The sequence below is a fragment of the Anopheles marshallii genome, chromosome 3, assembly GCF_943734725.1.
Source record: "Anopheles marshallii chromosome 3, idAnoMarsDA_429_01, whole genome shotgun sequence".
Taxonomy (NCBI): Eukaryota; Metazoa; Arthropoda; class Insecta; order Diptera; family Culicidae; genus Anopheles; species Anopheles marshallii.
In genome coordinates, this window is record NC_071327.1 from 4757701 (window position 1) to 4770634 (window position 12934).

General features: G+C 42.6%; 1 protein-coding gene across 1 annotated transcript in view; it reads right to left on the reverse strand.

Annotated features, from left to right (window-relative positions):
* The window catches only part of LOC128715598 (uncharacterized), a 32479-nt gene extending 22206 nt beyond the window's left edge, over nt 1-10273 (reverse strand). Inside the window, exons 1-2 of the mRNA XM_053810506.1 lie at nt 10156-10273; nt 10031-10077 (exon numbers count right to left, since the gene is read on the reverse strand). Of these exons, the coding sequence (XP_053666481.1) occupies nt 10031-10077; nt 10156-10273 (165 nt within the window). The remainder of the gene's footprint in view (nt 1-10030; nt 10078-10155) is intronic.
* Between the last annotated feature and the right edge of the window lie 2661 nt (nt 10274-12934).

Genomic DNA, 12934 nt, shown 5'->3' on the forward strand with positions numbered 1-12934 from the left:
AGAAGCCCAACATCATGTGGAACAAGGAAACCCGGGCAGTACAACAGAAGGGGAATGGTTTGAATGGAATTTTTCGACCGTACGCTGCTCATGAGGAGAGAAAAACAATAAATTTATGTTGTACCATGCCGTCGAGAACTGTCGAGATACGCAGATATGGGTAAAAAAGTTATAAAAAACGAGCTGATGCACTGCAGTAAACAACATTTAACTTGTGCCTCATTATACAGAATAATAATGAATGGCTGCTTTTTAAACAAATTAGCACTATTTTATCGATTGGGGTTTTTTTCTGTGTAAACCGTATAAGATGTTGTAATTTGCTCCGTACAATGGTTTATTCAGCGATAGGGAACTCGTTTCGGGACATTTTTATCGTAAATATTTTGGAAATGAACCAATTTAGCATTATTTTTACAATCGAAGTAAAGAAGATAATGTAAGAACATTTAAAATATTCATTATCCTAACCACCTCTCTGAACAAATGGAATCAAATTCTCCAAATCCCAATCTATCACTTTGGAATCTTCATCTCAAATGCTCCAATAGGAATGACATCAGGTTTGTGGAGTGAACTTCAATATTCTATCCAATAAATCATGTTTATTTATGCAAAACCAAACAATGACGCATTTAGGGTGTCCCCACAGTGGTAGTAAGCAGTCTGATTCACGAAAGATCATAAAAATATATCCTGTAGACTATGCAGTAGAGTATCTTAAGGCGGCTCGGTGGTGTGTTGTTAGCGGCGCCGATCTTCACACGAACGGATCGGACCAAAATCCCATCCGGACCAATCCCCCGTACGCAGGACTTACTATCCAGGTGCGGGTAAAAAAAGTAAATGAAAGCCAGAAAGCCTAGACCTGTTGAGGTTGTTGTGCCTATAAAGAAAAAGACTTTACACCAACAGGGCATTCCCTAAGCGCACAACTTAAAAAACAACGTTTTGGAACGTTGGAACATCATTTGAAATTCTACTTGCCTAAATTCCAACCCTTATACAGAACTGAATATTTAATTGCCATCAAAGATACGTCACCGAATAATACAATAACAACATTACTTTTAAATAACCTTCAATTGTTAAAACTACCTAACTGAATGATCGAACACTTGCGAAATAATTTAAAACTGGTTTTAGGTATACCATTGATTTAAGTACTATTAAACTATAACCGCATCAGAGCAAAGTCCCTAATGATTCACGCGTTTGAAAAATGTTGCTTTGTTGAATCATACGCATATGTATGTGGCATTTGTGGTTGCCGCTGTGACATGTACGTATTTATCAATCCCGGTTTATGGCAGATTGGTTATTAATTGACGGATGAAACTAATTATTTCTTCATCTGGACGATGAAGCAAGCCACTTTTTTATTTCATTTCATTCTACAAACATATCATATTCGGGAATAATTTAAACCGATGAATTACGGTTTCAATTAATTTTTATATGTTAGTAGATCTATTATTCAGTCAGCAATGTTTCAACAAAATGATCAAGCTAAATACACCAATCGAAAGTGTAGTAAAACATAAACTCTTTTAAGGCATAACCAACCGAAACATGTGGAGGGATCGAGTTTTCGAGACGATTTGCTTCATTCCTTTCAGACCGAAAGAGTTTCCAACTCGAACCATCAACCGGTAAGCCAAGCGTTAACATCTCAACGTCAACAAGTGCCGGTGCAGAACATCAAAAGACCGGCATGGTCGGTAAAAGCAAACGCTATTCGTTCGTTTAATTGAACGTTTGAACATAAAGCGAAAAATATGCACAAATAAAAATAATTTCCGCGCAAAGTACCACCCATGCATGGGTTTAATTTGTTTAGCTAAATGTTTGAAACATTTTCGGTGCACTCTCATGCGCGAAGGCAATTGAACCGGACGTATCTTTTGGACGGTTTATCGCTCGTACATTTATTCTTTGTCTGCGGGGCTTCAGCTAGGAGCATAGGAAAAGCAACACGCAGACATCGACTTTTGCGGTGGTAAACACGGCAACGAAGCAAAATCTACCTCAAGAACGTGGTACAGTGGGACTCCGCACTTGAGCGGCAGCAGTCGGAAGAAGGAACAAGAAGCGAACCGTTTCGAAACGGAACCACAGAATGGAACCAGCGTCTGACTGACAGCAGCTATCCGGAACAGCCACTGCGGGTAAGCTACCGTTACAAAGCAAACGACCAGCCCTCCCGCTCTTCACTTCACCGTTCTTCACCACTCGCCATTCGGCTGAATGGCCGGAGGTAACCTGTGCGGTCATGTTGATGATATTTTTTCGACGTCAGTGTTTTGAAGCGGTGGAAGATTCTGTCCGACCCACGGCAGTGGAAAGCTCAATGCTCGCAAAATCGCTCCATAATCAGGTGGTATAGTGCCGAAATGAACGCGAAATACCTACTGACCCGTGAGGCGTACGGGGTAAGCAGCATTTTAATTGAGCGAAGCTTTTCCGAATTAATAGCAATAGATTTTGATTTGTTCTTCTTAATGCGAAGAAAATATGTACTGTGGTCACGCAATCCAACCACTTTCGAAACTGCTTCTATTTTTACATTCGCAATAAAGCAATAAAAGTGGGAATGATTTCATTCTTACGTGATCGTTTGTCCGGTCAATGCCAATTGTAAACCACCCCGGGTATCGTGTTTCCCAGATCAAATGAATGTACAGCCCATGGGTACTTGCGCCATGTCTGTGATCTTTACCGGATCTGTCCCGCAGTGGGTAGCAGCGCGTTCCGGTAACCAGATCAAACCGAATCATGCATGACGGTTGAGAATATCGTAACAATATCTGACCGCTAGCCGAGACCGCTGCTTGAAGGAAACGACTAGAAACGATGCACGATGATAAGCGCCCATCCGTCTTGTTGCATATGGAATATGACGCCGTCCGTGAATGAAATCCGCGGGGCAAGGAAACAACAAACGCGTCTTTTTGCACTCACAGCATACTTTAACCAGTGATACGGCAACTAGTGGGACAGTGATAATAAGTGCCCCCCCTTGCCGCTACGGAGCAACCCTTTAAGAACACGCAGTTGTACGCTCCTTTGGCCCATTTCATTGGAATGAGGCGAATTTTGATAAAGATAGGGCTAGAGGGGGAAATGGACAATCACGCACTGAATGTCTTCCTGATTGCGGAATGAATGTTGAACTATCTCTCTTGAAAGACGTTAATAGAATCACTGTGCAACACACTACGCGTTTAAACACGATAACCCTGTTGACCGTTTCGACACCACAAAGAATTTACATCACCCCAAAAGTTAGTTGTACATAAAATGGTGGCATAGTAAAGCACGGCTTAACAACTCGTCCTTCGTGAACTTAAATGTTGATAGGCAATTTACGTCTAAACTCAGAATCTTTAACTGTCATTGGCCGGTATCATACTCTAAGCGAGTTTTTTTGTATGCGTTTTGACGTTACAAATCCCCATACAAATGACAAATCAAGTTTTTATTCTTCTTCTTTGGTTGATAGTGCTTGAAATGTAAACAAACATTTTTAATGAAATCAACAAAAAAAAGAATTATTTTACCAGAAATTACCAGATTTATATATCGTTGTAAATAAATGGAATTAAAATTTCTAAACTTTATTCGATTTTTCTCAAATTGTAGTTCCGCATTTCTTATGTCATGTTTTATATCAAAATGCTACGTCCTTTACGAATCTGTACAGAATGAAACACCACGGTACCTGGATTGTCCGACAGATACATGCGGAAAGCTTAAGCTTTCCAACTTATGGTATGATCTGTCCCATTGGTACACATGTTCTTGGTCTAGTTCTCAACAACGATTGAAGTATTAAAAGCTATTTCTAGTATCTTATTTAATGCCTTAAAGTGTCTTCAAAGTATCTTTTTTAGAGTAAAAGACAGAGGAGGAACTTTATAAAAAAAACTGATATAGAAAACTAATTGGACTTTGAGAAGAACCACGTCGGACCTTGTGCAAAGCTGGAAAAAACTTCCAGTTCAAAGAAAGACCCCATACAAAACTGCCAAAGACCCGCAGTTCGATTTCGAGAAGTACCTTAGACCTATGAACCATGAAGAATGCGTGCAGAACAAAGTTCATTTAGAAAATTATGAATAGTTCGTTTGCGTTTGTCAAACGCGTCATCGCCACTTTTCCGAATGTGTTGGCACAAATGGCTTTTCGTAGAATTGCACGTTTTGCAGCAACATTCCATTGCTACGTTATCATAACTACAGCTGTCCATTATCGTGGGCGTATAGCTGCTAAATCACACATACAAAATCCACCCCTCACTGTGGCCGCATTACGATTTGCAAGATCACACACCCAACCAAACAGTATGCGCCTGTGACCACCGCTGCTAGAAACAATCTGTGCTTCATGCTTTATCAAAGCTCGCACTGGGACCGATACAATCCACACGGAATGTGTGAGCAAGTGTAGTGGCCAGTACGCGGATGAAGGAATGGAACGCGAATTGGGCAACACTTTTACCAGGAGGGTGTGCTAGGATGTGTAGCGAATTCTAGCACAACACCATCACCACCACCATCAACCGAACTACTTTAATCATTCCATTCCATTGACCGCGTCGAATGCTGAGAAACGCAAACAACCGAGATTATGTCATGTGACGGAAATCGGTAGTGGTGCCGGGGACGTTTGTTGCTTACCATTTTGGTGTGCGAATATGTTTCGTCTTTTATTACTCCGTGCCTTCAAACAACAACGTTTGACTCACACGGAAATAAACTGCGTCTTGTCCTGCCATTTTTTAGAATGTTCACCTTTTCGGACACTTGGAAACTGAGGTCTATGAAGATGAAGAAGTCAGGGGACTTAAAATAAAAATACATACACCCTCAAGCTTTTATTACAACCGATACCATCTCGCGCACGAGACGGCGGACCCACGAAATTGGACACTCAGTTTTTTGGGGCTGCCGCATCATTATCGCGGACCCGCTATCTGGTTTATCGTGGTTTATGTGCACAATTTCCAGTTGCTTTTTTACAACTGACCAATTTCAGTAACACACCCGGCACGCACACTCGCTTACGTGCGGGGAGTTTCATTGCAATGACGCGCGAGGGAAGGAGATGTTTTTATTCGACTGTATCTACCCTGAAGCCAACATATTGGACGGATTTAGACCTCCACCGAGGGGTGAGCCGTACATTTTATAATGGAGCAATTAGAAGATGTAAGTTTAAAGATAAAACTAGTCCATCCCAACAAGTACTGATACTATTACTTTGCAAAGAGTAAAAAAGAAATCATCTAAACAAACAACGTTGCGTTTGGAATCTTGAAAGAAAATGTAGTTACCGAAGGTTTCATAATGGCTCAACTTAAGACCCACCAGGAAAGTAAACCTCTCGAACTCATTCTGAATAATTTAATCACCTTTCAGCAACTTCCGTGTTCACCACCACCGCACGCACACCACAGTGCACAAATATTGCTCATTTCCCAAATATTGTCCCTAAAACATTGTCCTTCTGCCAAGCGAAGGGTTCTCAATAAATCTTTCACAGCACCTTTTACGGGAGAGAAAATGGATATGAAAAGGCGGATGATCTTGATTTTATCTGGCAAACCAACGCCCCCACCCCCTTTTTAAAAAAAAGAGCGCTTCATACAGCCAAGCACTTGTCGCAATTCCGTTTTTTTTGGTCATATAATAAAAAGGAAGTTCCGTCACCATAACGCTCTGGGCAAATATTTAGCCGCTTTATGGGGTGCCTTTCTCGTTAAATCTTTGGGTCTTTGAAAGTATTATCACGAAGAAGAAACAAATGGAAGAAAAATTTGTGCAAATGATGGATTTTCCCCCCTAAGCAAAAGGAATAATAAATGGAAGTACACAAGAGAAGATAGTAAAACAAGTATACATTTTTTTATGATTCTAGGCTTCTTTAAAGCATTGTTTTGAATGGCAATAATGTATGCCATAAAGTACGGTGGTAAAAATATCTCTCCACAGCGCTGTTTTACTGTGCCGGTTCAGGTTAGTTAAGGACCAACACGTTGCCGTCATTTGTGGTAAATCCCGTTTGGATACGGCTGTACAGGCGACCCAACATAAAACAACCATTAGAGCAGCGTGGTACGAACTACATTCGTTAGGATGCATTTTTTTTCTGTGCAGCAGCTACCCTTTTTCACCTCACACTCGAGTATGCCAGAAGAAACTGTTTGCACTAATGAGCACAGAAGCACACTTCTCTGAAGCTGTGCAGCGGTCAAGACCCCTTGACGGCTACGGGCGGGCGCTACACTGCTGCTGGAAGGGTGGCAAGACGTTTCGCGAGTGAAGGCAATACAAGATACATAAATTAGGATGTTTGCTAAATGTGCTAGATTTTGTGAAGTAACCAACTATTTGAAAATTAAAGCTATCGTTGAAACACTCCAACAGTTTTTTTTTCTATGTGGGTCAAGAAACTATTTAAATCATTCCTTCAGACCAAGTTCACATTCGCTGTGTATTGCCGGTCCGATGGCACAAACGTACGGCTTTCTAATCTATCGATTATGGTTTTAAAAAAACTCGTTTGGAACTTTGCACTTTCCTCCCCCATGCACAAAGTTTGTGTGACTCTTCAGATGCATACATACGTCCGTGAAAACAAGAAGAACAAAATTAATAACAACTTGTTCGCGCAATTAAGGTTCGAATATCAGCAGCCTCTTCAAAGATTATAACCTTCCCCCGTGATCAATTAGAGGTGATGAAATCGTGACTATTAAGCGATCAATTCATTCCATTTATCTCATTCGTACACCAAACTGTTCTTGATGGGACACTCAATCTTATATAAGGGTGTCATTTGCCTCCAATTAACGCCAAGTGTAGGGTGCGCGCTCTTGCCGGCACATTATCAAACATCCCATCACAACAAAACAGATTGGAAGATTCTTTTGCATACCTAGAGCTGATATTTGTTTTGAAGCGCTTTAACACGATTATGATAATTTCATCAGCTGACATTTTTCCTTTGGTTTTTTTTTGTTCCTGTTAGTCCGTATCACTGTGATCGTGGTTTTCACCACGACTCAGAAAACCCCTATTGTTTCTATAATTTCCACACATTTTCTGCTCAATCGGTGTACAAAACAGTAACAAAGTGAAACAAACGCATTGCGCTTTGCGTTCCCACACACACAATGGTAAAGGTATCAATGTGGCTCTGTTGGTAGTTACGGGTTGGAGTTGTGTTATAAGTTGAAAACCATGATCTCAAATCCAGCTGTCCAACAACGGTGCACTATTCTTAATAGAATTGTGACGCGGAACACAACGGTATGTCGCCGTACCTGGACAACTACCCTGGTCCGGTATGGTGCAGAGGCTTGGCAAACTAAAATTTCAGGTTCTCTGAAGACAGACCCCAGTTGCTCTAACTTCCAGCCTCCAATCTTGATCGAAGGTCAGTCAGCGTTGAATATACTAATAGACCATAGCCACTAACGAATTCATTGACTTCATTCGCGGCGATGGCCGGTCGTTTGTTATGTTTAGATAACAGAATGATTAACCTTTGTTGTGCGTTGCACTACTTCTAGCTACTTGAGCGTTATGAGAACCGTGGACGTGATACAATCATCTGTGAGACAAAACGCTAATAGATTCTTCATCGGACCTGCAGCACACAATTTGATGTGCTATCCCCATATTAATTGCATACCATTTTTTACCATTGGTTACCACAATCTTTTTGAAGCTGCTTTGTTTTGTAGGATCCAAGTGTTAGCCGCTATTCTAAAGTGCTGTTTTGTGCTGTACAAAATACAAAACCAACCGGTCGAACGGCGCGAGCAACTGGTAGCAATGATCTGCCCGCTATGCTCCCACTATTGTTCACACTAACTGGCCACATACCATTCCATAAATAGCTGTAACACAAAACTCCCCAGCTTCGCCACACCACAATGCCCCAACCAACACCGATGGCGTCCGTTCATACTGCGGCAGTTCAAAAGTTCGCTACGAGCATAAAACGCGCTATTTGGAAGATTTTGCTTACCTCGGTAGGCTCGTTCGTTTCGGGCCTTCGGGTGATACGAAAGCGATAGTGAGTGCGCGTGTTTCGTGCCGTGGCATGACCCACACACGCGACACGTGGGAAATCTAAGGGCGAATGACGAAAGAGTGCCCCCCTAAAAAAGGAAGGGTCCACACACCGCGAGCGCTAGACCTGCTTCCCTTCCAGCTTAGAGTTGCCGCGAGGGGATATGTATATCCCGCTCGGGGGCAAACATTCGTTAGCATGTTTTCCGTCGAATCAGCCAACCTTTAAGGTATTGGGGACTGCGGGGCGCTTAACAGTAGTGGTTGTTCGGGAGTAGAGCAAATTGTGGCAAAGGGGAATCCCATGGAAAATAGGGTCATCGTGCTGGCGGTTTCCCGTAACACGACCTTGTCTGATATTTTGCATAAGCAAAACTTATCAAACTTGGCACTGTTCTCTCAAGTGAAAAGTAAATTCCCACAGGTAAGCCCCTTTCTGCCCTCATATAATGAGTTCCAAAAATTCTGCTTCTCTTCCAATTGGTAAAAACAAAGACTGTGAGCGGAAAGGTCAACGTCCTAAAACGGTAGTCAATATGTCTGAAGGGATGTTGATTAACTTCCCACCTCTGTAGGGAATACTAAAACCAATTCCAATTTGTTTAATTGTAGCAATACATTTACAAAATTAAACCAAACGCTATGTCTCCGGTAACGTGCGTAGCTTTTCAGCCTGTCTTGCATTTTTCGTTGACCTTTGTAGGGGGTTTCCTATTTTAAAGGAGACTTCAACAACTTGACAAAGATATATCCGGCATTTTTGCCGAAAAGATCAGCATACTAAAGATGTAAAGATGTAAGGTAAGGTAATGATTGCTTCTGTTCCTGTTGGGGCTTTTTGTCCTCTAGCTAATTAAAGGTGAGTTGAGATGAGGTGAGCAAACGGTTCATTGATTTGTAATGAGCTGTGGTGCATATTGTAAAATATTCCAATGAAACCTATGAAATGCCCCTATCCAATGAAATCTAAATGAAACCAGGAAAAAAGTGATACAAATTTTATAACTTAAAAGGAGAAGTGAATCTGATTCTAGTTAGCATTTCAACCATCAACCATGTTAAACTACAAGACGCTCGATCTACGCTAAACGAATATTTCACTTGAAACAAGTTTAATTTTATCTTCCCACACGTCACAGTTCGTGCAAGGACAGGCGCGGGATGGTATGAACTTCTGAATGGGTTGGTTGCAGTTGGATTTTTCAATCCAACATCCTTGGGCCAAGAGGACACCAGAACCATTAACCTTCTTCTTGTCCCCGTCGTGTAGCAAATTGCTTTACAAATATTTAGTAGCAACTAAATTATGCATCCAACGTACAACATCATCCGCAGTACCGAACCGAAACTCCATAAACAACAAGCTTTCCTGTAAAGTTTGCACACAGACGCAACTGGTTCGGGTCAGCGGGGAGAAACGAAATCGAAATCTTATGTCCAGTGATTTTATATATCTACCATCGTACGCCTCCACCGCGGGTTGGCATTAAGAAAACGAAAGTGATGTGCGATGAAGGTGTACGAAATATGGGTCAATCAATATGTTCTCCAGTACGTTTTTGGGTTAGAGAGGGTATGTGTCTTTTCGGGACGTTTATTTAACTCGCCAGCAGGAACAAAAGGGCAAACCCCCTATGTTCCAGCTCGTAGGCGCCGCATAAACGCTGTATAACATTTTTAAAACCGGGCAGTTCACGTTCGCTTGCCTCGTGAGCATGCATGGGGTATGGTTCCTTCCAGAGCGTGGCATGAATATATTCCACATAACACGCAAATAGCAAGCATAAATTTTGCATACAGGCGAAGGTGTTGAAATGGTATACGTTGAAGGTACTCTCTAATATGTTGGATTCGTCCATTTGTAGGAATGATTAGAAATTTGGACTCTCGTTTCGTCTGGATGCTATCATGCCTATTTCTTGTTAAACTATAAATCGCGCACAACTTACCCCGTCTGCCATGATGAATTTTCCCGGTGTATCTTTGATGAATTTTCCTGAAAGAGCGAAGGAAAGCAAGATTAATCTTAATCTGCGGAAAAAAAAACATTTACAACAATCTCAATCACACTTACCATATTCATCTAGTTCCAGTTGCTGATCCTTGCTGCTGCTGGTAAATTCGGAGTTTTTCGTAGATAGGGCCGACTCGACGTCGATCGTATCGATGGCAGCCGTATCTCCGGAAGCCATCGCCCTTGCTTACTGCAACCCTTAGTCGCGCACACGAAAATATTCTTGATGCTCTGGGTGTGTGTGTGTTCTGACGTATAGAGACGCGTTTTTTTTATATAATACACACCTGTTCAGCCTTCGACCGAAACCGGAAGCGATAGCTTCCTTTACTTCAAGCGACAGACGATTCGATCAGTCGCTAGGGGAGGGCTTTTGCTGGTATTTTTATTCAGCACACACCGACGCACTCACACACACTCGTATATATATGGAGAAAATATTCTTGTCGCAGTGATATCATGAAATTCACACTAGAGTATTGCCAATTTTACCTTCCCTACGGCGGAACTACTGGATGATTTTTTGTTGCTAGGTTACATTCATTGAACTAAGAACACTATAGAATTGTGTGGACATAAACACTCGTTTCGTTTTAACTTTTTTTCAACACTTTTTACACTTTCTAACGATTGGTGATTTACGGTAGAAATTTTAATACACTTTGTGGACGCCTAGTTTCGCTACAGCTAACTCCCCCAGGATTTGATGTATTGTGCCCCCTTTTTACTGTACACGAAAGAAACACGTTATGCTACACAATCGTACCACTCTGCAAATTAAAAGTAATCACAATAATATAATAATAAAAAAATGTATTTAGAAGTTTTCGTGTCGTGTCCTTCTTGTGAGAATTATAGAATTGAATGCTAATGGGAATTTAAAAAAAACTTCATTCCATTAAAAAAAAAGCTGAATTGTGCCTTTAAACAAGGTCAAACATTCCATGCCGTCTCTTAGTGGCAAAAAGTGGAGGTTTGCCCACCATGTTCCACCTTTCCCTTCGATAAGAACTGAATAGGAAACGTCACTTTCAATCCTATGGCAGGTGATTCTTCCCTTGACAAGGGAACTGTCGTTGAAAACCCAACTGCAATGGACAACACTACCTGTGAGAAAATGGGAATTGATTTCCCTTACACGCCGCATACACACACAACACCACAGGTACACGTGTTGTAATACAAATTTTCACGGCTGTATTTCAACCCGCCTCCTACTGGGCACCCTACTCCGGAAAAACCCACCCGTGTACAGTGGAATATTGTAAGCAAATGTAACTTTCTGCTGGCTACCACCACTTGCTGAGTTTTGCATCGACCGACCGAGGATTTTCCTACACGCTCCAGTGGATCGCTTTTCCTCGTTCCCAAAACAGCGCCCGCTGGACCGGCAGCCCTGGGGCCGCGTTATCACCGACTGGGGCTTGGCCCACAAACGCTTTTTTCCACCTTCCCCACATACACGCCCTGTGCCGGGAAAAGCGAAAACTTTACCAACCGTGGGGTGTTTTTTTTTCCTCGTACATTACGTTTGCAGTGGCTGTCCCATCTGTACCGCTTGTGTTTGGTTTCTTATGCGAATTAGTAAGCAGCACGGCAAGTTGGCCACAACCCATGCTCTAACTCGGTAGCCGGCAGCATGTTCCCTTTCTTTTCCCTCGTAAGAAACGCGAAGGGAAATCAATAAGTTTTCCGCTCGATATTTTCCACCTTCACCGGACGGACCATCCGTCCGTGCGCGAGTGTGTGTTACATGAAACGCGGCGACAAGTGGACGTGTGAGGAGCGCACACAAACACGGCGACAAATGTACTACCGCTCCCTTCAGTACATTGGTCAGCTTGGCGTACCAGACACACCTTAGCCTTTCCCGTACCGATTGCAAGAGTATTTCCTTTTCACTGTTGGTGCATAACCAATGGGTGCTGCGATTTTATATGGGGAAATTTTCCTGCTCATGGGTCATTGTGTGATTGGGACACAAGACATTCCTATGTGTACGTTGCAAACCACTTCTTCCCTCCATGCATCCAGAAGTCGGAGAGTGCCGAAAGTGATGGCAAGTTGCAAATTATGTTGGCCCCGATTCACGGCCGTACGATGCTTTTTCTTCCATGCTATCCTATTGCTCACACACACATACACGCACGCACACGAAATGATACACGCACAATTTTTGAATGAATCACGACGGATCGGCTGGTAGCAACACAAACCCGAGACTGTGCTATACTGCTAGATATGGAACGCGACCGAGCGCCAGGTAAGTGACGAATTTGGCTAGCTGCGACTGCAATTTTCCCATTTGTCATCACCGAACTCGCGGTGGTGGTGGAATGGTTTTGCGTTTTCTCACAATCACGGACGATGTTATGGACGGCCCCAGGCACCCTTCAGAGTTGACATTGTAGACACACTCGGACGCACTGCACAATTCCTTCCACTTGCAGCTCGCAATCGAATATTAGATGCTTGCGATACTCGCTATCAGGCACCAAGTTACACACCGCACTGGCTACGGCTGACTCGCGGAATGAAAAATCCGATCGCGACGACGACGACGACCCAGCCCCGTCTCGCACCAAAACTGCACTTAATTCCCGGAATCAATTCCACGGAGGAAGGGATGTCGTGTCAGATTTTTCCATCCGCAGCGTAGCACATTCAGGAATTACTTTCACACGGGTATCACATTCGAAAAAGTACACACACACCCTAAATACTACGTTGGTGATGCTGGGCGAACATTGTGAAAATAGGACCGTCCGCGAAAAAAGTCTCCTTCCCAGCGGATTGAAATTTGCTATCGAATTTCTGTACGCTGGAACAAAGTGTTTGA